Here is a 26,796-nt window from a genome sequence, read left to right on the forward strand (position 1 = left end):
ATTGTAGTAGAGAACATGCAGTAGCACTGATTCTCCAGATGAGCTCTGGTACCTGCTGAACTGCTTTCTCTTACACACCTCAATATGCCATTTACTCTTTGCTTTTGTTTGGGGTTTTGTTTGTTTGTTTGTTTTTTAAAATTATATTTATTTTTCTAATGTCAGGTTACCCTCTCACACGGTTTATCCTGACTTTCTGCTGTAAGATCTGATTAAAAATGCTTTTGGTGAATTAGGCATGGCTGTGGAGGTATGTCAGTAGGAAAGCTATTTTTTTTTTCCTATCCCACAGAAAGCTCATCAGCTGGGTCTGCTTCTGCCAGTGTTGTAATTCTGGTTTCTTTGAAAAGCTAACTAAAGATAGATGCTTTAAAAAAAAAAAAAAAAAAAAAAAGGAAAAGAGGAGGAGGAAAATTAGCAAAGCCCTAAGGTTAATTCTGGTCCATCTTAATAGGAACCACAAATATTTTACCAGCTTTGCCTGTTTAAGTTTTCTTTCCTGAAATAATTATTTTCATGATTGCACACAAAATACACATTTTTGACTTAGCTGTCTTTTTCGATGATGTATTTTAATTATGAAAAAATGAACTGTCTGTTTTTGATGGGGAGCACTTTCTTCTTCATAAAAATGTATTTTTGCCATTGATGATACTGTGTATTACGTGACAATTATCCCACTTCCTTAGTGCTCCCAGAAGAACATTGTACCTATGTACCACTAATAACCTTTCAGTGCATGTGCACTTAGACCCTTTTCATAACTGTTGCGGTAAAAACAAAAAAAAAAAATTACATAAACCTGCAAAAGAATTGCTTAATGGCATGAAGTGTTCTGGTTTTGAAGTATTCTGGTTTCTACCAAAACCCCAATTACTTAATTTTGTGCCCTTCCTGGCCGACGTAAATTATGCAAGCCTCACATCTCGACATCAGCGAATTATGTAGCTCTGCGCACACATCAATTAATTTTGGCCCCATCAACTTCCCACCTTCTGTGCGCTCCTCGCCTCAAATCGCTTCTGCATCTCCCAGCCGCGAGCGATTCATTTTGTGCAGCTCTATCTGCCTGAACCTGCCGCCCCACTTCAACTCTTCACCCTCCCCCACCTGCCGCTCCTCCTGCTCAGCCGAGGCACCGCCTGCTCCTGCTGAATCCCTCCTCCTCCAGCTCCACAGCGAGGATCAATCCAGGTGCCTTCACCTTGTGCCTCGCCAGCGGGTCATCCGGAAAGAGCTCACTGTCCTCCAGTGAGCAAATGCATCATGTGGGGTACCTTTTTCCCTTGTGGCCGAGCTCTACGTGCAGCTCAGTTCTGAGTCCTGAATTTATTTTGCCCGGCAAGGAAAAGCACCTCCGTGGGAAGAACGCAGAGACCAAAGACCTGAGAGGGCAACACAAGTGACCTGCAAACCAGCGTGGCCTTGACTTGCTGTTGCTCTCCAGTTGCGTTCTGAGCGCCGGCAGCGGAGCAGCTCTGCAGCCCCCGTGGCCCTTCACCCAGGCTTTGTCCTCCACTAACACAGGGTGGGTCGAGAGACAGGCTCCTTCCTCACCCTCTCCCTGTGCTTTTAGTTCCTCAGGAGCATGGAGGGTTGGTGCCTTGCCCAAGGGACAAGGTGGTGACAGCAGAACAAGGAGCAATAGGGCTGTGCCCAGGGTCTCCCGGGGTCACCACGTTGGGAGGGCTGGTGGAGACCAGCGCTCAGTTCAATCTGCTTTTGTCTCTGGAGGGAATGGAGGGAATTTGACTCTTGTCTCAAGCTGAGGTTACAGAATATTTTTTCTCCTTTTTGTCTGTGTCAATATAAGCAGCGAGCGCTGCTGAGACTGACTTGTGCTTTTTTTGTACAGTTCCCAGCACATCTGGCTGTCTTGGACGAGGTCCCTAGGCCTGATCGTAGCAGGAAAGTAATGATAGCGTCTTTGAAACTTGGGCCTCCCGGCTATGACTATATATAAAACACAAAGCTTTGGGGACAAACTGGGGGAAATAGAGTTTTTAGTAGCTGACCAAAAAAAGCATGTTCTCTGTGTTACATGTGCAGTTGTGCTTTGCCAGCGTGGGTGCTCTGTCGTGTTAGGAGACTGTCTCGGAACCAAAAACCAGTGCGAGGCAATGGAGTGCTTGCCCCCAGCTCGTTGGCACCAGGCATTTTTCCTGTCCCGTTTGCACAACAGCCCTGGTCATTCATCACTGGGAAGCTAAGCTGGCTCTAGAAAATGTTCCAGTTATCTGGGTGTCCTGATGAAACCTGCCTTGATTTAAAAGAGGTGCACCACCGTACTCACATGAACGTCTCTCGCTTCTTCTAAATCACAGAATTAGCTATGGGCATTTGTTTAAGAGCATGCAGAACACAATTGCAGTATAGTTCCTCTCCCTCCAAGCCTAGTCTTGAAACATGCAAGTTTCTCTTTCAAGTGCCTTGGCAAAAATTGGCAACATCCTGACACACACACACGACTTAGACACTGAATTACACACTGGTCGAGTTATCAGCAGCGAGCTGAGTTCTTTGGTGGATGTATCAGGAGTGCTCTGGACAACTTTATTTCTTTTTCTCTTTTGTAGAGATCTAGCACTGGCCACTGCAGGCACGGGGTAGAGGGATGGATACGGACCTTTTTGTTTTTCCCAGCACACATAGTCCTTCTTCTATCCTTCCACAGCTCCTTGCAGCACACCACGGTGCCGTGTGCTTTCTGCTGAGCGTTTTCATGTTCTGTTTTAAAAATAACAAGACATCTCTTAACATTCAGGATACATTTTTCCACTCTGAAGCACCACAACAGTCTTTTTAAAGAAACTCTAGGAAGGGTGTTAACTTGATCAATGCTGTGCAGGAAGGAAAGCTCTTTCCTACTATTTTTTCAGCATGACTTTCACTGACATGATCAGGCTGGGAAAAGACTTATTGGCTGACAGCCCAGGACAGCCATGCAATATCTCTAGTCATCTGGAACTCAAACTACTCTGCCCAAGGGAGAACCATAACATAAAAACAATTTAGGTTACATGCTGAATCTTATAAACATTGTTCAGTTCTTAAAAAATAGTTTAAATACTATTTATGCGCATTTGCTGTGCACAGGATTATTGTGTTATGGGGTTTTTTTTTCATATGTCGAGTAAGAAAGGCTGGGAGGGCTTTTACTTTTTTTGACTGTAGATGGTTTTCAAGAATCTTGGAGATTTTTTTTTTATAAATATAGGGAATTGAGTTTCCTCTCTTCTCGTGTCTTTAAGAGCTTGGCTTCTCCTGTATATCGGATATAACTGTTTTATATATAGACAATGTTTACTTTTTGACCCTGTCCAGAAAGCATAGAGTCACAGAAATGCTGGTTGGAGAGTGCTTCCAGAGGCTCTGTGATCCCCCTTCTGCACACATGGGACTATTACCAGCACCTGATCAGGGAGAGCTTGGCTTCCTCTGGCTGAACCATAAAGCCCCTGAGGACAAGAGTTTCCACAGCCTCTCCCATGACCTGCCCTGAGGCAGTGCTCCTCTTCTAGAAATTTTTTCCTTCCATCTCCCTTCTTGAAGCTGAGCATCATTTGCCTCTGTCTGTTGTTACCTTATTTTGCATAAAAAACCTATCGGAGTAATCTGTTCTTCTGTAAGCACGTGCAGCTCCAATAATTTGGGATAAAGCAACATGAATTCAGAATGTAAGATCCACTTCAAAAAACCTGTTTTTCTCTGCTTGATGTCTTGATGGAAGATCTGAACTTGGGATGTGTCCGTCTGCCAAGCCCTAACATTCCAGCACACCTTGCAATAAGTCTAAAAGTATTATTTTAGGAAAATTATTATAGTTCCTTTATGATTCCTTTTTTTCCGTAAACTGGTATTTCACAAGCTGAGTAGCCTTACTGTCCTTTCTTGTGCAGGTCCTTGCTTTTGCTTTTGAAATCGTTTGTTATTTGGCAGTGGTGTTGGTTCTGAGTTGTGGTTCTTAGCCTCTTGATGTGCTGTAACTTCTCCTGTGATTCCATTGCAGGCCTTGCTGAGACCAGGACGAATAGACAGAATTATCTACGTGCCGTTGCCTGATGCAACCACTCGAAGGGAGATCTTCAGACTTCATTTTCGGTCCATGCCAGTGAGCGATGAAGTCTGCTTAGCCGAGCTCGTTGAGCACACACAGAAGTACTCTGGAGCAGAGGTAAAACTTTCTGGAATCCCTGCACAAAACAGTGTTTCAAGTTGAACTCAAATATCATCCAGATACCAGCCCTTGAGCCTTCTCCAAGTGCTGCTGGGAATTGTGAACAGTTGAGAGATTTCTGTGTTTCTGCTCAGAGAGCAGAATGCAGTCTGGGGCTTTTTTACTTCAAGATCTCCATCAGAGGGTTGTTGCCAGGGGATGTGTCTCTTCCAGGGCGAGCCTTAGTATGATCTCAGAAGGCCTCATGAAGGATGTGCTGCCGGGAGTGGAGGGAGGTGGAGGCAAGTGTTCCCAGCCTCCCCAGGCAGTTCACCTGGCTCTCCCCACATCCCCGGGGATCTTTTGAGTTTGGGATTGTGACTGAGAGCCTCAGGTGGAGTTATGAAACAGCGTGGGGGAACTGTAAGGCAGTCACTGCTCACTTTGAAGCTTGTGTTTTCCTATTCCATATAATCAGGACCTCACAGCGGCACTTTACTGTTACAGCTCATTGCTATTGGTTACCTTCTGACAATGGATGTCAGACAATTATTTCCTGTCCTGGGTAGAAGGAGAAACTTTCTCAGATGCTGCTGCCTGGCAGTTATAATAAGTATCAGTACATTAGTGGTCACCACTCTGCTCCCTGAATATTACTCATGTCAGTGTCTCGTGAAAGGATGTTTCATTCTTTCCTCATTTTAATTAATTGAGAGTAATTATATTACTTCAAAAATTCAAAGAATGCTATTAAGGTTGCCAAGTCAAGCCCTTAAAAGGTGCGAAATACCAGAATTTCCACCTTCCTGTAAGCAGTCCTGGTGTAGTATCGCAACATCTTTAATTACATAGTCACCATCTGCTTTTTCCATAGCAGAGTGGAAAATGTGATGTGCTTGCCTTGGCTCCCTAGTTTTCAGTGTGCTGCTTACAAGGGCAGGGAAATTAGGTAAACTTTTGTCTTGGTCCAAAAAAGAGGGTGATGGTGGGGTGTTTGTGTGGTTCTTGTAATGCTGAAGGCCCTTCTCGATGGACTGGTCATTGAGCATGACTCTGCAGGCAAGATTTCGGCTCCTTTGGCTATCACTCAAATGCTGGTATGACGTAAAATGCTGTGTTGCCTACTAAGTAACCTCTGGCTGCTGAGGGCACTGCTGAGTGTGCTCCAGGCTCATTTTGGGAAGCTGTGTCACAGGGGACGCCGAAGTTGAACCCGCAAGATCTTTTCTCCTCCCCAGCACAGGACAGGCTGTGCTCTGAGAAAGAGTGAATGGAAGCTGCGTAGGGAGCAAGGCTGGTTTACGTAGCACATCTCTTTACCACAGAATGTGGGTTATCCTAGTGGGGAAAAAAAGGCAACAACAAAAAGGATTTCAGGCTTAAGGGTTGGTCTGAAAAACTGTTGCAGCTCTACTGCCCCCACACTTCGGAGTAGTGACCTGAAACTGTGCTGTGCTCATATCCGGGTGACAGTGATACAACTTTTGCTGCCTTAGGGAAATTTATCTGCCCCTGGCTGAGCTACAAGCCTCCAAAAACATAAACATAAACATATCCCTCGTTGTGTATGGAAACTGTTGTCTTACCAGGCAACAACCCCAACGCTTGTATTTTAGAAATTCCAAGCATATGGGGATTTCCCTTGGATCTGGATCAGCTGAAGCTCCAGTGGTGAATTCCTGTGCCTGGTTGATAATGAGTCACAAATGTCTTGGTGCTGGCTTTGTACAGAATCAGAAATAAGTTAATGGGTCATTGAGTGCAGCTACTCACTAGTTACAGGGCGGGGAGGGAAGAGCTGCCTGTTTCTAATACGGCATTTCTCCTGAATTTTGTTCTTTTGCATCATTCAAAGTATTACAATAACTGGGATGCAAAGAGTAAATACAGAAAAAGCCTCAGTCAGTGTTCCTTGGAAGAATACATAAGAAGTCTTGGCAGTTGGCAGGCACAGTGGCCAGTTTCATTAAAGCCTTTTCTTCCTAGTGTCTCCAGCTTCCCAGCCTTACAAATAGTTTCCGCTGCTGAATGGCAAGTTCCCATTCCACTGTTCTACCCTTTGTTTGGAAAAAGAAATGGAAAATGCTTGGTTTTGTGACTAGAAGATGCTGCATGAATAGGGAGTTGCGTGTAAAGATGCGTTGAATCACCCTGACATGAGCTGAATAAACAGCCGGGAAAGCGGATAGTTCAGTGAGCATCTGGCTTCCAACTTGGCCCTTTTTCAGATCAGATACTTGCATATATTCTTGCCTGTCATCACTTATGACCAGTTATCTCTGTTCACCTGCTGGATGTACGTTTCTCTTAATGAGTACCTTTAAAGATATATCAAGATAGCAAAAATAGGGTGATTACTTCCCACTGTTTCATGTGAGAGAAGAGGGATGATAATTTATGAGGGTGAATTACAATTTCCTTCTCTCCTGTGTAAGTGAAGTTTCACGTAATAAAAAGAGGGCACTAGACAAGCAATGTCTGTGCAATTAGCTTTGAGGTCAAAGAAATTCCCAGCTTTCTAGAAATACTTGGATTTGAGTTTGATCTGCATTTCCAGCCCCTTCTGGAGCGGTGCTGTGCAGCAGTGCTTGAAGGCTCTCCTTCGGGGATACTTCAGTGTCTGTAAATCAGGAGAGAAATCGGTAGGCACAGAGTCCTTAAAGGTGATAAAAATGGTGAAAAAAAACAAACATCATGCTGCACTGAAACTTTTATAAGGTTTAATCTTGTGCTGCTGCGTGTCATTTTGGGCAAAATTTCATGAGGTCCAAATTTTGTAAAACTGATGGGGTTTTTTTAATGGTTTTATATAATTAGGATGTCTTCACTCTGAGGTTGATCACAGTTTGATCACAGCTTTTTCCTTAAGTGTTTTCACTGCTGTACTTCATGCTGAGAAGTTTTATCTGTTTGATTTCTCACTAGAGTAGGACTAATTAAAGATCTGGCCACAGAAGTATTTAAAAGCAAGGTTTTAAAGTACAAGCAGTGTGAGTTCTTTTTTGCTTGTTTTCATGGTGCTGCTGCAGCCATATAAACACATCTTTAGGAAAGACTGGCTTTCCACAAACTCAGGTGCTCCACCCTTTTTTAATTTGGGCTTAGATGAGCAAGGGATGGAGGCAGTGTTTCCTCACTGTAAAAATATTTTTTTTCCAGAAAGTAGGTGACAAAATAAACCTAGTAGAGTGAGGGACCCTCTTTTATTGTCTGAGCTGCAGTCAGATGATGTTTTTGTTAAAATTTAAAAGGCAGTAGCAGAGAGGGAGTTTTAGGCGGGAACCAAAATCAAGTGTTGAGTTGTTTTCAGCTTGAAGTTGGTTCGAAGTAATAAAAAATTAAATAATCTGGATATGATGACAATATTCTTCAGACGAGTGTGCTTATAGAAGGAAGATAATGGGACTGACTGCTTTTAAATTGGTGGAAAGCAGGTCATGGTGAAAGCCAAGGCTGGCATGGTTTCTATAGTATTATCAGTTTCCATGCTTACAGGACACAATGGTGCAGCGGGAATCTTGGAACCTGTAAATCTTTCACTGGTTCTTAGGCGAAGTAGAACAGTTAATGTAAAAAATATCTTTCTCACTTTGCAATAACTCTCAATGGGAGCACAGAGAATGAAGGGGAAGAAAAGCAAGCTGATGAAGGTTTGCTCTGGCTCAAAGAAAAGCAGATTTGATGCCAAAAAGGTCTTTGCAGCAGCACATTAGCTGCAATCAGCTCAAGCCTTTGACTCCTAAAATGTGTATTCCGAAACATGCATGTTCTTGTTTACCAGATATTGACATATTTAAACTGTTAACTTTAATAAGAAAACACCCCGAACAACTAAAACCTCTCCAAATTCCTCTCTCTCTTACAGAGGAAGGTGCTAAGTAGAAAAGGAATGAGGATGAATTCCATCGTAGGTGTGCAGGAGGGTAAAGAGTCTTGTAAGAGATTGGAAAAAAATTGTCTCTGTAGTTAAGAACATCTGCAGTAAAAGGGAGAGAGGGCTTAGATATAGGGGAAAAAAGGGCATTTAACAAATAAGGATGTTTTACCTTTTTTACATCTAGCTTTCCATGAAGGAAAAGATCTTCTAAACCTAAGGAAAAGGCTTTTTGCCTGGCATTTTTAAAGGGCAATGGATTCAGTCCTGTATAGTAGCCTAAAAAGAGACACCAGCTTTTTGGAGTGAAGGCATCAACAATTTTTAAAAAAAAACCTGAAAGAGTAATGTCTCTATATGGGGAAAAAAACCCAGTATACCATTCAAACCTTGTCCTGGCTGAAGCTCAGGTGTTTAATTTTTAAATGTAAACATGTTTGTTGGTTTTCTGCTCAGTTATGCTAAATCCTGAGCGTGTTCAATTCCCATTGGATTCAGCAGGTGTCGAAGGTGCTGAACACGTCATGCCTTGAGACTGGGCCATCAGATTTTGTACTTCTAAAATGCTGCCAAGAAATGCGTATGTCACATCAGAAATGTGTGATTTGAAAATATTCTTTGGTAGTTAAAGCTTTTAGGGCTGAAATGACTTGCCTGATGCTGCTGGACACCCTTTCCTTCTGAAGGCACAGCTAAGCTCCACACAGAGATGTGGTCTCACAGTGAAATTACGGCTTTTCCGAGTGAGGAACGCTGTCAAATTGAAATGCAGCAAGATTAAGGCCTCAGATGAACCCCTGATGTTTCTCTTGGAATGATGCAGAGGATCTGTTCATTTATATCACTCATTGAAAAGCGAGCATTTTTGTGTGGGTGGGTGAGGAAAAGAGGCTCAGCCTTCATCCAGTATGGGTAATACGGGATCACCGCCTTCCTACACACATATATCAGTGCTAAGGATGTGTTTGGCACAGGTGGCTGGAAGGTGAGGAAATACCTGGCATTCGGAATGTTTTCTGAATGTCAGTGTTTGGGATAAAGGAGATGAATCACCGGAAAGGAAATAACTAACTACACAGGACTTCCCATGGGATTCTGCTCGCTGCTGGTCTCGCAAGAACCTCGTACGTGCAGAATGTGCTTGGGCAGATTGAGAACGAGGGCAGCACGAGCACCTGGGAATGTGGGTGATCACTCATTGGCATGGCAGTGCTGAAAACAAGACTTGGTGGTGTTACTCCATCTCTCCTTTTCCACCAGACTTCCCTTTTCAGTCATTTTAGAAAGATCGCGCGTTTTTCAGAGATGGGGTGGGAGGTTTGTTGCCGAAAGTGGTTGGATTCTCATCACTGCTGTGTCTCAGCTGAGACCTGATGCAGTACTGTGTGCACTCACCCTGGGAGGGGATAAAGCCTGGTTAGCAATCAGCATGTTTATGCAAAATGTAAGGTTTGGTACAGAGAGGAGTATTTGCACTGAAATCTATGCGTGGCAAGCCCATCTGGGAAAGAACATTCTCTCCTTCAGTGAGATAATGATCTGCTAATAGTTTAATCAAGCAGAGGAGATTTAATGCATCTGGCTGAAGGGGCATTAGCGTTTCCGAAAAGGTCAGACCCATTAACAGCTCAGGAGGATACAGTGGAAACTGCTTTCTAAGTAAGTAACTCGGAGAACAGCGATCCTCAGAGGAGCCTGGGGAAAAAAAGAGGGAATTCGAGTGAGCATCAAGCAGTGCTGAGGGAGGAATTTCACTGCTTCTCAAACTTGAGATTTCCTTTCCTCGGGGTCGTTTCTTTTGTCACTGTTTGGAACAAAGAACATCCGTAGAAGCATCACCTGTGTCAGGGGAGAGCTCCCTTCCCACGAGCTTGTGCAAACCAGCTGCCCTTTCCCCAAACCAGCCGGGAGATGCCCGAGTTTACCAGCAGCACCGACCGTGCTGTTTGTCTCCTTCCCTGTCCCTGCCTTCCCTTTTCCACACCGGCAGAGTATCCAGGAGCTCCCCGATGCTGAGGGTGGCAGAGGGGAGTGTGTTGCCAGCACAGCAGGGGACTGTTGAGCCGTCACCAACACACAGGCTTATAAAAGGGGGACCTAGACTGATAGTCTGTCAGCCAGCTTCACTTGCCCTCTGCTCTTGCCTCTGGCTTTGCTGCTTTATTGTCCTGGGTTTGGCTGTAATTCCCAGCAATGGAAAAACATGTTGCTCTTTAAAAGCAGATGGGAATTCATTCCTGAAGGAAAAAATGTCTCTTTAGGCTACTGCTATTGTTTGAGTTTTTATTTTTTCCCTGTGAGTTATTTCTAGCAACTTTTAATTTAATTCATTCTTTTTTTTTTTTTTTTTTTTTTAAATCAGACAGTGTGGGGATTATTCTTCAATGTCCTAAAGCACACGCTCTTACTACAGTAAGGATCACAAATTAGGGTGTATAAAGTTCAGAGTACAAATTGCATTTGCAGTGATCAGGAAGGAATTGAAAACGTTGGCTTATTTCTGCCTTTTGAAGTGTTTTCATTTATGTAGCACAAATGCTTATATCAGCTCAGAGTAGCAGAACTGGCTTTTATGTTAAAAAAAGGAAAAGGAAAAGTAATAAGGGCTTTTTCCTCGCACTAACCTGTTTTTCTGATTTAAACCTGTAAGTGCTGGCACTTGATCTGGTAAGTTATGATGTGTTACCGGGTATGTGGTTAGGAGTGGACTTGCTGCTTTGGGTTTGTCTCAAATCTAGTCCTAAAGTATAAGACAAGGCACAAAAATTAGAGAAAGTCACCAAAAAGTCATTGCACTTCATAGGCAACCGATTCCTGATCCTTCGCTCTTATATGTGCCAACTTCAGAGCCAGATCCTCAACATATGCAAGTTGCTGTAAATATTGGTTTTTGTTTCATTTTCCATGAAATCACTGATCTGTATTTTTCGTAAATGGGGGAGAAAGGAGGGAGCTAAATGTTCTTACAAATCCATTGCTGTTTCTCCTGCCCTTAAAATTAGTGATTGTCTGACTTGCTTAAGTGGCTGCTGTGATTACTTTTAATAGTGCACAATGTCTGGCTATCAGTCAGTGTTCAGTTTATCTTTCCTTACGTGTATATTAATTTTCTCCTTGGATATGCTGAGTTCAGAGGAGGCCACCAAGGTGATTAGAGGGATGGAGCACCTTTCCTTTGAGGAAAGGCTGAGAGAATTGGGATTGCTCAGCTAGGAAAAGAGAAGGCTTGGGGGTGACCTAATTGTGGCCTCCCAGTACCTGAAGGGAGCCTGCAAGAAAAATGGAGAGAGATTATTTACAAGGGCCTGGACTGACAGGACAAGGGGGAGTGGCTTCAAACTGAAAGAGAGGAGGTTTACATTAGATATTAGGAAAAAATTGTTTGCTGTGAGGGTGGTGAGGCTCTGGCACAGGTTGCCCAGAGAAACTGTGGCTGCCCCATCCCTGGAAGTGTTCAAGGCCAGGTTGGATGGGGCTCTGAGCAACTTCGTGGAGTGTAAGGTGATCCTGCCCATGGCACGGGGATTGGAACTGGATGATCTTTAAGATCCCTTCCAACCCAAACCATTCTATTATTCCATGGTTTCAAGGAGGTAGCACTAAGGCATAATCTCAGGCATCAGCTTAGCCAGTAGAGCTGCAGAAGGTTCCTGGCTTCTGCAGTAAAATTGCCTTCCCCTCCATAACAGAATCAGTCATCCAAAAACAAGGGTACTGCTTGGTCAACGAGATCTAAAATAGTTACGATCATGATGTTAACTGGCACTAGGAATATTTAAATGTTGTACCTGGAGGCCAACTCAGATAGGATGTTTATAACAGATGAAGGCATCCAGAGGAACACCTTGTGCTGACCTACTTGTATTTCTGGGACCCTGCCAGTTGAATTGCTGTCGTGGGGGAAGAATTGTTAGTGAATGGCAGAGGAATAAAAGAGCCCAGGTGTAAAAGCTTATTAATCTGAGTATTGTTGCTGTGAATGAAGAACATATATTTTAATGACAATACTGTTTATACTTCACTGAGCTGCAAAGATTGGAGAGGTTGGATTAAAATATTCGAACATATATAGGTATCTTTATGTACATAGAAAATAGGATGTTTGCCTTTGGCAGTCATCAGCATAGTCATTGTTTCTGTTGCAAAAATTGGGAATGTAATAACAAGCAATAACATAATAGCTAATAAAATCAAATCGCAGTAGACTGTGAATATCTTGAACAATAAACGTACCTAATTCCAAACTGCCACTAGTAAAACTGTATTTGTGTGGAACATGCACCAGCTATTCAGCTTCCATTGCTTTCTCCTATGACAGAAATAATATTTCTTCACTTGTGTAAAGTGGACTTAGAGTTTATTTTGTGAGGGATGCTCATTAATAATAAAGTATTTGGAGAGGGAGTTTTTTGTGGTTTTTTTTTTATGTTTCCTTAACTTTCCTTTATTTAATTATCACAATTTAATTGTGATATGCTTTAATGTTTCCCATCCCTAAAAATGTGTATCAGCTGCAGGCTTATGCATTTTTCATCCCATAAAGTTATTTGAGTTTGAAAATTTGCTCTGCTCTATTCCTTTCAAAGAGGTTTTGATTGTGTATAATTTTAATTTTCTATGTGAGATTTTTTTGGGGAGAAGAATATTTGAAATATCTGCTTTTGTTCCGCTTTCTTTTTTTAACCACAAACTTGAGCCACAACACTGTTGGAGTTGGTGGCTTGTTGGTGAGATTAAGCTGCTCAGTGTTAATTCTGAAACCATTTGAGAAGTCGTTAGTAATTAAGACATTCACTGACGCTGAATGTGGGAACAGGGAAGTTTTCATCTGTTTGCAGCCAAACCTATGTTGTCAAACAGGGCAATTTTCATTCTTGCCCTGCAATTTCTGTTTTCCAGAGCCTTGCTGGAAAGCTGATGGGCACAAGCAACTGCCGTAGCTCAGATTTTTGTACCTCAGAAATTGGAAGTTGTTATTTCCAAGTTATCTTTTATGGTTACCCTTAAATACGTATGGAAATACATAAAGCTTTGGATTGCCTTTGGCAAAAGGATTAAAAGGTTATTGGCACATGGAAACAGCGCAATAACAACTCTGCAGCAAATTATTAGCTATGTTAGGAGCAGTTCCGTGGTCTGTTTTGCTTTTTAATTAAACTTTTTCAAACCAGCACCCAGTTCTCAGCTTAGGCTTTTTTGTTTCCTGTCTTTGAGCAATGAAAATGTCAAGGATAGCTGGGTAGGGAAAAAGCCTTTCAGGTCTTAGTCTTCTGTAGTTTGTCCATGGCATTGCGTGTATAGAAGTGAGCCATCGGATCTGGCTTGACCACTTGCAAGTGGGAGAAAACAGAGCAAAGCCCAAGATGAGTGCAACTGCTAATCAGTCTTGACATCCCCATTGTCAGGGCAGGAGAACCAAGAGCGTTTTGTCCAGTCTGAAAGAGCTGCTTTGGATTTTGTTTGATGGTTCGTTTTTTCTTATTTAGGGAGGTGGGGGGTGGGAGGTATTTTTTTTTTCCCGAGTAATTGGGGTCTTACAGAGGTGGGCTTTGTGGTGTTTGTTACTTCATTTCCTAGCAAACAAAGTGATAAAACTCGAAAATGGCTGTTGCACTTAACATTGCGGAGTGAAACACACCGTTGGAGGGGAAGGGAGGGGCAGAGCAGCAATCCGTCTTCTGTTTTGTCTTATTGTGCTTTTTGCTGGGATCAACCAACTTTTTGTCTTTTTCCAGAACTGCTCCCAGTAAGCTCCCATTTGATGATAAATTGATAAACAGGAGTTAAAAAAAAAGCGTGCCCAGCTCGCAGATGAGACTCTGTGTGTTTGGAAGTATTAGTGAACCCATGTCAGGAAAACTCTTTCTGCTCCATCGCTTCAGCAGCTGATTTTCCTTCCACAGCATCTTTTTTGTCATTCAGCCAAGGATGAGGGACCAAAGAGGAGAAATCAGGAGGGCAGGTTGGTGGGGATTTTTCCTATGACAGGAGCTGGGGTGTTCAGCCACCCAAGCAAGCAAAACACAGCCACCCCAAACCCAAAAGCCACGTGCCATCTTGTATTTCTGGTTACCTGTGCAAGTGGCAGTCATGGTGTGTACCTGGAGAGAGTGTTTTGGGGAGCCCCCTTGCCGGGGAGGGCACACAGTGATGCTGGAGGGCTCATCACAGTCTCTTGTAATCAGCCATGTTTCCATTTCGTGGGATCTTGCCAGTTCTGTGGTCATTTTTTGGGTATCTATGTGTTATACAAACCAAGGGGAAAGAGAACCAAACCGCGCTCCTTCGTTAGCGAAACAGAATTTGCAGGCAGGAAAATGTGTGCGGTAGCTCAGTGTAAACAAGAGAGAACAAAACTTTTCTTGAGTTTGACTTTTCTAGTTTAAGGCCTGAGGACTTCCAAAGAAGAACTGGCAGTCTTGTTTTAATATTCAAATAGCAAGCACTCATGGTAATGAGATGTCAGTTCTCAGAAGTGGGGAACAGTCAGAATGTTAAAAGCTGAAAACTTGCTCTCCGTTTCTAACATTCTTTGCTACTAAATTTGCAAAAGTGTAGTTTGTCTTCATCAAACCCTGTTTAGTAAGAACAATATTTATGGAAAAGCAGGGGGGAAAAAAACAAAAAAAAAAAAAGAAATTATTTGTCTTCTGTCAATGCTTGGAAGTTGAAATAAGAAAGTGAACTTGGGCATTGAGGCAGGATCTTACCCTAGGCTAATTGTTTACCATTAAAGAGAAAGCTTGCATGCAGGAGGGAGTGTTATGTTTTGGACTTACTTCCTTGTAACTCATAAATCTTGGCTGTATAAATGTTCAGTCATTAATTAAGGCTTTCAAATTAATCTGTTTCCTGACTGGACTTGGCTGGTTTTGCATAGAGCGAGGCTGTTGCCCAACCTCCCAGTTTCGCAGCGCTCTCAAATGTGTGACATGGAAGGATGATGTTTATTGTGGAGAGTTAATGAACAGCAGTAAGGAGGGGAGGGGGAGGCATTTGGTTACCAGCATGTACAGGAAATAGGGCAGTGGTATCAAAATGGTTTTGCATACTGTAATTGCTTCCCTTACTTCAAACAATGGCAAAAGTGGCTCACTTTATATTGATAAATGTCTGTCCGGAGCAGAAGGATTTGTCATTCCTTTCATTATTCTAGAACAGTGTTCTGTCTTTGCAACTCAACCAGTTTACTCAGGATGTTGTATAAATGCAGCCAAAAAGTGTCTCTCACATGATGGAAAATGATTTCTACTTTTGTTAGAGACTTTTTAGAAATTAACTGGTAATGTTACCATTCAGGTAGTATTATCATTGCGTTCATTTGACCTGCTGCTCATTTGGGGTTTGTATCCTACTTGTGTTACTCTGTCTTTACACAGATGTGTAACTGTAGATGTATTTGTGTCTCCTTCCTTACTTAGGCAGGAGCGTTTATAAGATACTTAATTATATCTCTAATATTAATTTTTCTAATTATTATTTTCAGAAATTTGTCCTGGACATGTGCTGCATTTTGAAGCCATTTTAAACCAAGAATGTTTTCATGACCTGGCTTGTAAGGCTTAGATTAGACATATGGAAGAACTTTGCTGTGAGGGTGGTGAGGTCCTGGCACAGGTTGCCTGGAGAAGCTGGGGATGCCCCATCCCTGGAAGTGTCAAGGCCAGGTTGAATGGGGCTCTGAGCAACCTGATCAGGTGGAAGGTGTTCTTGCCCATGGCAGGGGGATTGGAACTGGATGATCTTTAAAATCCCTTTCAACCCAAACCATTCCAGAATTCTTTTCTTCTTCTTCTTCTTTTTTTTTTTTTTTTTAAGTAAAATGATTTTTCCATAACCAAGACAACCCCTTGCATTTTCATGGCTTCAAAGAGAAGGCATGTTTTCGATGTCACTTAGTCTCAAGCTAAGCCACTGCAAACATTTCCAGGTCTTTCAGTACTTCTTTTTGCAGATCTGTGATGAGAGACGTGGCTCTATGTGTTTGTGAGGAGCAGTGGCCAGAGAATCCCTGTCCTTTTAATCGGTGTTTTGAATTTAAGCACAACTCAGTGTGGCCTCAGTGCCAATGTAGGCATGTGCAAGACTTGTAAACTCAGCTCTACCACTCTTATCATGTCTTCTTGGAGCAGCTAAAGAGTCATCCAGTAAGTTCTTTCAGAAATTGACAGTTTCACAGAGACGCAGCATCAAAGATGTGCAAGCAGAGAGTGACCCACTGAGTTAATCCTGGTGAGCCTCTTTTAGTTGGTAAAAGTACCACGTGAAGTGTGATAGGAACACTTGATAAATGATAAAACATAGCATGAAGAAACTGTGTTGATAAATCTCTCTTCTGCCAGAATACATTTGATTGAAAACAGCCCTGGGCTTGCTGGGGGATAGGTTGGACTGTCTCATGGGTTTCTTCTTTCTTGTGAGTTTGATTCAATCACTTGACACATCATATTTGGTAACAAGTAAACTATTTCAAAGCCTGAAATGATGGCTGTGTGACATTTGTAATTTGAAATCAGTTGTTACATAAGACTTGGTGTTGAATTTGGTGGCATCTGTTTGCAACCTAAGTAACAGAACAAATTGTAATTCTCCTTACTGCTTGCCATGTACTTAATAGGACTGGTTTTGCCATTCCAAATCAGGATGTACATTCAGAATACCTTTAGGGCATTATTACAAAGTGAGTGTTTCTCAGGCTACACACTTGTTTTGGTACCTGTCTCCTGAGTGGTGATGCCAGTGGGTTGCATCAAGCCACTTGGAAATGGCTGGTGCTGGTTTCACTGCCGTTCCGATATCACACCGTAAAGCAGAAGCCATTCAACCTATTTAAAAATTGTTTAAAAGCAAATAAATGAAGTCAATAAAAAGATTAAGTTAATGTAGTGGTGGGAGCCACGGCCAGTGGCAGCTCCCTGGACCACAGGAGCTGCTCCACTGATCTGGCAGTCCCAGTGTGGTATCCATGTGCGGTGTGATTGCTCGTGCTGTGCTTTCTCCAGGTGAACAAAACAACGATCCTGGTGTTGAAATGATAAACCCAGTCCAGTCCTAGCCCAGTCAGGATCCGCACGGAACAGGTTGTTCCCTGTGAGTCGGAACAACGCTGATAACATTTGGCAGGAATAGCAAATACGCATTAATATTTGCGTTGTGATAACAGAGAGAGCCTATTTTGAGGTTTGTATGTGATGCTAATAAGTCATCCTCGGTTTTGAGATGATTCCTGCAAGTAAGTATGTCCTTCCTACAGGAACAGTCTAATTTTTAAAACAGTGAGCTTTTAGTTACTTTGTTTTTACCATTTAAAATCCAGCAGTTTTATTGTACTAATATTCAGCCTGCCAGGACATTCTAGCACCAGATTTTTTTTCCTTTGAAAATAGTGAGGGGTTTTTTTGTTGTTTGTTTCTTCTTAATTCATATGCAACATTTAAGGAAAGCCTAATTAACCCCAGCATGCAGGGAGAGGGAGAGGAAACAGCGCTCAGCAGTTGAGAATATAATCAGCTGCATTTATACAGAGGTGATTGTACTACCTAAATCCCTTTTTCTTTAATTTATTTTTGGTTGAGTTTTGGGGGCTAGGAAGGGAGGGCAGGCGTAGGCTTGGTTAAAAAAAAAATAGTGGAGGGAGGAAAAATGCTTCCTTGGATCTGGAAAACAGAAATTTAATGAGCTATCTCTGATTCTTCCTAGAGCTGAAGCCTTGGTCTTGCTCTTAAAAGTCTGTGATAGAATCAGAGTTTAAATTCGGGTGAGGAGGTTGGCAAAGGTTAGAAAAGCCATGGAAGTCGAATTCTACTCTCAAGGTGTAAACATAGGACAGGGCTGATCCTGGATAGGAAGGCCTGTCTCGTTACTGTTTTTTATTAAAATATTTTGTTACTTCTGCTGCGAATTAACATGGGTTTGAACATTTTCTCTCTTAAGTATTGTTCAGTCTTCCTCATTAAAAAAACATTTCCTCAATAATAATAGGTTCCACATGTAGATGTCCTGTGTGTGTAAAACGATACATATTAATATAAGTAATCGCACGTGAAAACGTGGGTTTTTTTTGCTTTTCACCGTGTAATGACTCTTCCCGCTCCAGCCCCCTGCCCCCCAGAACAAGCAGAACAACAAGGAAATGTGCAGCTCTGAATAATTTTCCAGATAGCCCTTTGTCCGAGTTGAAGTGGAGCTGGCAGAGGAGGCAGCAGCCGGCAGAGATGGATGAGCGGCTGTTCCAGGAACAGGCTGACTCTGTGCGGCGGGGTCGGAACCGCGGCCTTGCGTGCGCCCGACAGCGAGCGGAGCGCGCTCGGCTCGGCCAAGCTGTTCACCATGTGCTTCGCTCCGAACAGGAGGCCAAGCCCCTCCTCCTCCAGGATCCTTTCTGCTGAGGAGGAGGAGGAGGCTCACTCAGGTGCTTCCAGCTGAGCCTTCACTCCAGTGCTTTGCTGAGCTGCAGCGTTGCAGAGAGATGGGAAGATCTCAAAAAACAGTTCTTAAAAAAAAGGGAAACAAAACCCCTCTTTTCTTTTTGGAGGATTACAATAATATTCCAACATTTGCCTGTAGAAACAACACCCAACCTCCATTTCATAAAAAAAACACAGAGCTATAAAAAGCCAAGTTACCTTGTGAAATTTCTACATTTTTTAATCTTTTCTTGATGAATTTGACAAAAGGAAGGCTTCCATGTCTTCTGGTTTAGTCTTGGAACGTGATGCAATCGGTGAGTTCGGCCGATGAGATGTTTTCCAGGTATCCTGCAGCAGATGAGCCTGCCAGCTTCCACAGGGAGGACAGTGTAGGGAGAGGAGGTGGGGGACAGCTGCAAGCATTCTTCAGTCCTGGCAGCTGCGTGTGCAGCAACACTTAAAAGACTATCCAGAACCATTTCCCAAAGCAAAAGGGATGCATCAGATTTTTCTTCAACCCTGAGGTTGATGGCAAATTTAAAAAAAAAAAAAAAAAAAGAAATTGAAAATCCCGAATGAGATGAAGTAATACAGGGCATAGCTGTCTCATTGCTTGCATAGCAACAAGTGCAGATATTGGTTTTACTTTTGTAAATTTTGCTATAGACCTTTCTTGTGGTAAAATTATTTAGAAACACTAAATTGAGTTCTCCGTTCAGCAGAATGGTTTTGGAATTTTTCATTTAGAAGAACCTAAAATTAGAGGTAGTTTTCTGAAACAGGCAGAGAGTAAAAAAGAAGGTTTTTTGGGGTTTTTCGCACGTGTTGATACATGCACTTTTACTTCAGCGTCATCATCTATTTTCAGCTCTTTTCCTGCTTCACTTCATCATTCTTCTGCTAAGAGAACTGAGCGGCCCAGGCTGATAGTCTGCAGGCTGCACTTTCTCATGGACCCAGGTGTTCGTGTTCTTCTGTTTATATTGAATCTATAAATATATGAAAGGTGAAAGATAACACTTTCTATCTCAGGTGGAAACGGTAAAGCTGTAGGAAATAGGTGTCAGGAAGCCTGTGGAGGAATATTTAGTTGATCCGTATCTCAAAACGTATTCTGTTTTGAAAATGTATTTAAATGATGGTATGATTATACATAGTTGTGGGTGACTAATCTAGTCTGTTGCTGCAGGTCATGGGAATAGTCATAAAAAGTATTTATTCGGAACGTGAACCCGGATGTGTGCTTTCCCGACGTGCTTCCCATATGGTCTGTAGGTAAACAGTAAATCAGATAGAGGAGAATTGAGGGAAGAGAGGAAGTGGGTACGTGGGGATTCTGCGGCGTTAAAACTGCAACCCTGCATGCTTTGAAGCTCTGACTTGTTTTGTCTTGGAAGAAAAAGGAGAAAGAATTAGTTTCTGTAGAGCTGGGAACCTGTGGAGGTTCAGGCACTGAAATCTTTGATGGAAGTGCAGAGCAGACCGGTCACCTCCAGAAATCATGTTCCCTGGGCTCCCCTGTGCTTTTGCTGTGGCAGAGCCTGGCACATGTCTGCAGACTTCAGCCTGCACTCTCTTCTCCTGAAGCCAAACTAGTTTTAGGGAATTGTTGGTTTCATCCTGACAGTTTGCTGTTCCTGTCATTATTGACCTCACCTGGCTGTGCCTCAGAGGGTGTATCTGCCAAAATATCCTTCTCAGACATTGTAGTTCCTGCTTGGTCCTCGCTGCTTGCCTTGGGAATTCTGAGCTAGGGAGGCAAGGACATTGCAGATGGTCGCCGTGGGATAGGGTTGGGGGTCTGACCTGTAAGGCCTGCAAAAATACCTTTTCTGCTGCAGCTAAAGAGCACATGAGAAGTCCTGAGTTACAAACTCTGCACACTGAATGGGTGAGTGGGAGGGTGGGAGTTGTGCTCGGCAGGAGAAACCCTGTTTTGATGTTGTCACGTCAATATACATGAAAAGTTTCAATCTCTACTCCCTTGTTTGCTCTGTGTTTCTCTCTTTTACCTGACTGACCTTTAGTTCCAGCTGGGGAATCCATCCCAAGGCTCTGCAGTGTTGTTCCTCAGTACTTGAAGCCTAAGAGGGTTTTCTTTCAGCACCATAGCAATTTCTCTGTCACTGAAAGAGGCCATTTCATAGCTCTGCTATCTTTGGCTAGGAAATTTGCTGCTGGATGCAGCTCACACAGGCATTCCATGCCCCGCAGTCCCTCTGATTTTCCTAACGTCCTTGTCTTCTTTCCTGGGCTAAAGAAAGTACGAGCTTTCTGTGGGAAACAACTGGGAGATTAGAGAGAAGCAGTTGGTTTCAATCCAAGGGGTGGTGAGATATATTAGCACAGTTTATAAGATAAAGCCAAATCTGTATTCTCTGTTACCTCGTGAGACTCCAGCCTAGGGCTAAATGCAGCCACAGACGAGTGCTCTTGTACTTCAGAGGGCACGTCAATTCGAGGAAGTTATCCTGGAATGAGATAGGGTGTGAATGTAAATGCAGTAGCTGTTCCAGCATAACATCCTGTGGAGACAAGGTCTTGGTGAAGTGACTAAAAGCAATGGAATGACTCCAGTGGAAGCTGAGGACACTAAGCCCCCACTGTGCTCCCCCTGCAGCCAACTCTGCGGGCAGAGGACAGGCTGAATACCATCTCCCAGGCTTTTTTTTTTTTTTTTTTTTTTTGGTGGAGATCCAATATCTAACCATCTTTGCACTGGCTGCTTTTCCTGTCACGGTGGAAATCGTGATTTATGGCTCGTTTTACCAATTGTCAGAAGGAGGTGGAGTGTGATGGCCAACAGTGTCACTGTAGGTACCTTGTGAACACAAAACACAGTTTAACACTCAGTGTGTGAGTGATAGGGAATATTTTAGCTCTGCCATCTCTTACTGGTTTTTGTCATTCCTACATATTATCACTCCAGCTTTGATCATCAAAGGGTACCAAAGGCCTGTTAATGTACTGTTTGTAGTGTTGGAGAGGTGTGTGTGTGTGCATGCATTCTTCATGTGGTACTCTGGGAGCTAAACCTCACCTTTTTTAGTGCTTGAGAGGTTGCTACACCAGCTTTTAGGCCTCTGTGATGTGATTCAGTTGTTACCTATTCTTTATGGGCTGCTGGAAAATTAGTGTTTATTTTTTAAATGCCTTTTTCCAGATTAAATAGAGCATTAATTAGCCCGTGTGAGGAACAGAGCATTATTCTACCGCAGCTTTCCATCAAGTTGAAAACTCATTACCAGATGTAGAGATCATAAACAAACACACATGGCTGGTGCATGTAAGTCTTCTGCAGGAGAAATTACTGCTGATCTCTTCTGATTAGATCACTTTGTCTTTCAGCTCATTAATACACTTTTGACCATGGAGAATGTTTAGGTGCTAATAGCTCACAAAGTAATGTACAGAAGATATTAACTTTGCATATTTGTTAGACGTATTTACATCTGGATTTTTTGCCAATGGTCTAGGATACTCTTTTTTTTTTTTTCTGTTTTGGAAGAGTAGTTGTGTAGTCAAAATTTTCCTTCATAATTGGTGTTTGCTTCCACAAACAGCAGAATATACAAACAGTCTTCCCAAAGCCACACAAAGATGATGTTACAGAAATTAATCTGTAATTATTAGGCCAAAGTCTTTGCTGGCACAATCCCCGGGGGAGTTATGCCAACAGGTAAATTGGCCTGAGGATGAATAAACCTAATGAGAGCTGGGATGTGCTAATTTAGGACCTGATCCTGCCTGTTACAGAGGAATTAGATCCCACTGCAGTAACTGCCATGGCAGTCCCTGGAACCATTCCAGCCATGCCAGGAGTCCCAGTGGCTGCTGTCACCTTCCTCTAATGATGGACCGTGAGATTTGGAATATGATGAGCACTGATGTCAGGAAGGGAGGCCATCCCAGGTGTCAGCAGAGATTGCTAGATGGTGAAAAATGACACCTGTGACAGAGCCAAGACCTGTAATCCTACAGTCAGTCCCTCTGAGGGGTAGTCAAATGGCTGACTCCTGTTCGGAGTGACTTTTGCCAAACCCCACCACGGTCCCTGGCATATTTCTTACCCTTCTCCCATATTTCTTACCCCTCTCCCAACCTCTCTGAGAGCACCAGTCACACGCTGCTCGAGCTTCTGACCACAGCAAAGTGCCCTGGCAGGGATGAGTAGCCTTGGTACCAGACTTTCACGTTTCTTCCTTCTACTGGAGACATCACTGTCCAGAAAATAGGTAGAAATGCTTAGTGAGTAACCATCCTCTTGCCCACTCTCTGCTTGTATTCCAGCTGTCAGTGGAAATCCCTGGCTTTCTGCTTTGGGTATTTGACGAGTTTAGAGGTGAAATGCAGACAGTTTACACCTTGGGAACAGAAGGTTCGTGTGACTGTGAAAATGAAGAACGGTAGTTTGTAGAAGATTTTTATGTTAAATACATACCACACGGGAGTTTGGGAACCCAGGATGCCACTACTTCTGAGAGGTGTTTTGCACATAAACCCCTAGCTGTAACTAGTTTAACTATTAAATGTTAATGATATAAAGCACCAAAGGAATGTGACACGCTGGTGTTAACCACAACTTCTCTCTATTATCAGAGCATGGATTTTAGCATAATTTTGATTGAATCCTGCATTAGAAACTGGCTCTAGTTCTGATAATGGGTGTTACTGAGTTCAAAGTTTTGCAGAACCTGTAGGTACCATCACCTTAAAATTGAAAAGGGTCTCGTTGTTCGTTGAACTTGTTCTGCTCATTGATTTATAGCTTCCAATTATTAAAAGCAGATAAGTGTTTTGGAACATATTTAAGCATGTGCTTTACTTCAGATGTGTTTACTGACGTCAGAGGAACCCAAAACAGATGCCTGGGTGCTTTCAGGGATGCTTTCTTGACACAGAAAGAGAGGAAAAGAGAGAAGTCTCTCCTTCCCTTCTTGGCTCTCCTCTTTTCATGTGTGAGCAACACACTGTGCATCTGGTTTTGTTTAAATTCAAGCATGGCGAACAACCACACTCTGTGAAAACTTCCTACTTCTTCCCATCCTTCTTTATGGTTTGGCTTTTTCTTCTTGCTATTGATATTTGGGAACCTGCAGAGACAAAGTGATGCGAAACTTGGGGGTCTTACAGAGGAGTTTGTTCTGGCAGTGCTTGTGTAAAACTTGTGGTTCCACAAAAGCCCTCCAATTCCATTGCTTGGCTTGCTTTTTTTAAACTAATTCTTCATTTGCAGGGGGCCTGTCAGGAGAGGGGTAGCAGGGAGATGGATGGGAGAATCTTCCAGCTCTCAACAGTTGGCTGAATTGCCTCTGTCGCTGAAATAACATTCTTGAAGCATATTGTGATATTTTGTAGCTCTCATGAAGGACACAGGCACTTGCTGGTAAATTGCAGGTCTGTGAACCCAGTAAACCTGTTGGTTCTTCTGAATCAAGTGTGCTTGATGAATTTGTATCTCAAGTTTAAATGGCAGTAGCACTCATTGTGGACTTTAAAATAACTCTACAGAAAAAAAAAAAAGAGAACGTGTAGACTTTTTTAAAAGGAAATAAATTGATAGTAATTTTGTTTTGGGATTTATCTTTTTTTTTTTTTTTTTTAAACAGTGAAGCATTTCCTGACACACTTGCAACAGCTAAGCAAGATGTGTGTTGAATTCCCATGTATATTTAAGTTTTACATGGCTATCCCTGCTTTGCCACCTACTCGGTTCATGCTGTGACAGACCAAACAACCACTAAGTGACAGCACTGAAAGTAGTTTTTCAGGTTTCTTATGGAAGTGTGAAGATTAAACTCTTCCACCATCTAAAATTAAGGGCCCTTTGCATCACATCTGCAATATTCTGCACCTTGTAAAGATGAGGAGAGGAGGATTTTGGAAATAGCCAAGAGTGTATATGGTGGTAGCACATCACATCTTTTTCTCTCCATCAAAGTTTGGGTTATCTGAACAGGGTTATGTGGGCCCTAATTATGAAGTCTAGTGCTGAGTGGAGGTTTCAAACCCACCCTTCTGTGTGCAAAAATGCCTGTGTGAACTCGTGTTGAAGTCATGTAGACTTGATTAGGGCCTTCTTTTAATCTAGAAATCATATTATAAAATACATCTGCTCCCAGCAGTTTTAAGAAATGCCTTGTGGCAATTAAAGCAATCGCTTGCTCAGAAAGTAATACCAGGAAGATATCTAGCACATTTTTACTGATTTTTCCCCTTTATATATATATATATATAAATATATATATATAGTGTGTCAAAGAGAAGAATCAGCAGTCCATCAATAGTACATAAATTAACAAGTCCCTTGATGACCAATTTAATAATCTAAGTAGTGGTATTAGCTAAAGGAGAACTGGGAAGTAGCGTGTCCACGTACTGCGTGGCTGACTTGCTGCAAGGTTGTCAGGCAGTACTTAGTTATAAATCTTGCAAACCGAAAAAAGCCCACCCTGATAAGATTGCCAAGGCATGACAAATGCCAGCTATAAATAGATTTTGGACTTCCTGCTCATCTCTTCTTTCTCCTGCCTTTTCGCGCTCTGCTCTGGTGTAACGAGCTGACTGGGCTGTGCAAGCTCCTCCAGGTGAAGGTCAGCTCTTGATATGTGTTTGATCATCGTGTAAAGTTCTCCTGTTAGTATGTGGTCCCCATTTTAACCTCTTCGCAGATTCCCCCGATTATCCCAAATCACTTTCACATGGAGCTGAGGTTAAGCTTTATTTCTCTTGGCTTGTCCCTTCTGCAGCAGACACTTCGTCTTCACTTTGAAAGGACAAAGCGATGTTCAGCTGCCTGGGCCTGCGCCCAGCATTTGATTTATACATTATTCAATTTCCTTTAGAAAATTGGAAGCAGAACTTTAGGAGTGGAAGTCAGTCCTTTTCATTTGTTTAAGGATCTTTTAGGGCTAATATAATCATCGATAGTAGATGTCAGCATGATTAGGGTGACTTAAGGTAAAGCGAAGAAAATTGAATACCGAGAGAAATACTTGTGCAGTGGAGAGGGTGCCAAGATTTATAGCTGTGCACAACATCTGTGGGCTGTGAATGGTGGCATTAAAAAAGGTAAATGGGAAATCATCGGGTTTTTGAGTGACACGTGTAAAACACCTGCCTCCCCTGGCTGCGCAGCAGGCTGGGGCAAGAAAGGTTTGCACCCTTGGCGTTACATCTGCAATCGTTTCTTGGACCGTGGGTCTCTCTGGAACTTAATTCGACCAAGTAACTAATTCTGCAGAAACTCTTCAGCCAGTCCGGAGGTTTGCGTTCGGGCTGACTCCGCGTTCACTGCTGCAATTAGGTCTGCACATGCCGGGAAGTGACTGCCAAGACAACTTGAAAATTTCTCATGCAGTGGAGTCAGGAAATTAAAAATTAACTCTGGAAAGGACATCATATAATATTTGGCAGTGTTGTTTGAGCACTGTGTCCACTGAAGGGTGGAAGGTCTTCCTCTTACCAAAAAAAAAAAAGAAAAAAAACCAAACCCAAAAGTATGAGAGTTGAAATGTGTCTTCCATGGGATTTTGAGTGATCCACAGCTGAGGAAAATACCGGAAGAGGAGAGGCCTGTGGCATGCATGTGCTTATGGATGCAATATGACTTACTCGTGGCCTTTAATTTAGCCAGATAGCGTTTAATGACACAGAGTGAGAGTGCCGCGTTGTTTCAGGCTCTGTGGTGCTACATCTGCTGTTCCTGACGTGGTAACAGGGGGGCAAAAAAGCCTTCAGTGCCCAAGTGTCACCGTGATGCTGCACACAGTCCGACTTCCAGAGGTGTGAATCTGATTTGTGTGTCGCTTGACTAACGGGAGATGCGCATTACAGCACGAGAGAGGCTTCCTGAATCGCACCTGTGCTGTGCAACCTGCACTTTCTGGTTCCTGTGAACGCACTGGTGAGACACTAAAATGTACCCTTTGGGCTAAAACACGTGCCTTCCCAAATGTGGGCTGCTGAGGTAAGTACTAGTTGTGTGGTGTCACATAAGTGAAAGGAGGGAACGAAATTCGGTTTCCCTCTGGACATTTCATGTTTTTAAAACTTGTTCACGCCATACAAAACAAGTGATTGGTATCATGGAGGCTCCCAGAGACTGTGAAAAGTATTAAATTTGATATCAAGTAGGAGATGTTAAGAACACCTCCTGATCTTTGCGATGCTGAATAATTACAACGCTGAGAGAAAATAGCATTTGGGTTTTGGTTCAGTGGGGAAAACTGTGCCTCTGTGGTAGCATCCTGCACGTGCTGCCATCATTCTTTTGATCACCATTTATTGTTTTTGCAGAGGGGTTAATGCTTTCTGTCTGAGTTCTACTATCTGTGCATCTAACATAAAAAGAGTAA

The 26,796-nt window shown here is 42.7% G+C and overlaps 1 protein-coding gene across 1 annotated transcript in view; it reads left to right on the forward strand.

Annotated features, from left to right (window-relative positions):
* The window catches only part of SPATA5 (spermatogenesis associated 5), a 165,981-nt gene that overhangs the window by 128,857 nt on the left and 10,328 nt on the right, over nucleotides 1–26,796 (forward strand). The window contains exon 15 of the mRNA XM_027891130.1: nucleotides 4,010–4,174. Within this exon, the coding sequence (XP_027746931.1) occupies nucleotides 4,010–4,174 (165 nt within the window). The remainder of the gene's footprint in view (nucleotides 1–4,009; nucleotides 4,175–26,796) is intronic.

Source organism: Empidonax traillii, unplaced genomic scaffold, assembly GCF_003031625.1.
Source record: "Empidonax traillii isolate 1590-97213 ecotype Southwest subspecies unplaced genomic scaffold, ASM303162v1 scaffold310:size1162954, whole genome shotgun sequence".
NCBI classification, from domain to species: domain Eukaryota; kingdom Metazoa; phylum Chordata; class Aves; order Passeriformes; family Tyrannidae; genus Empidonax; species Empidonax traillii.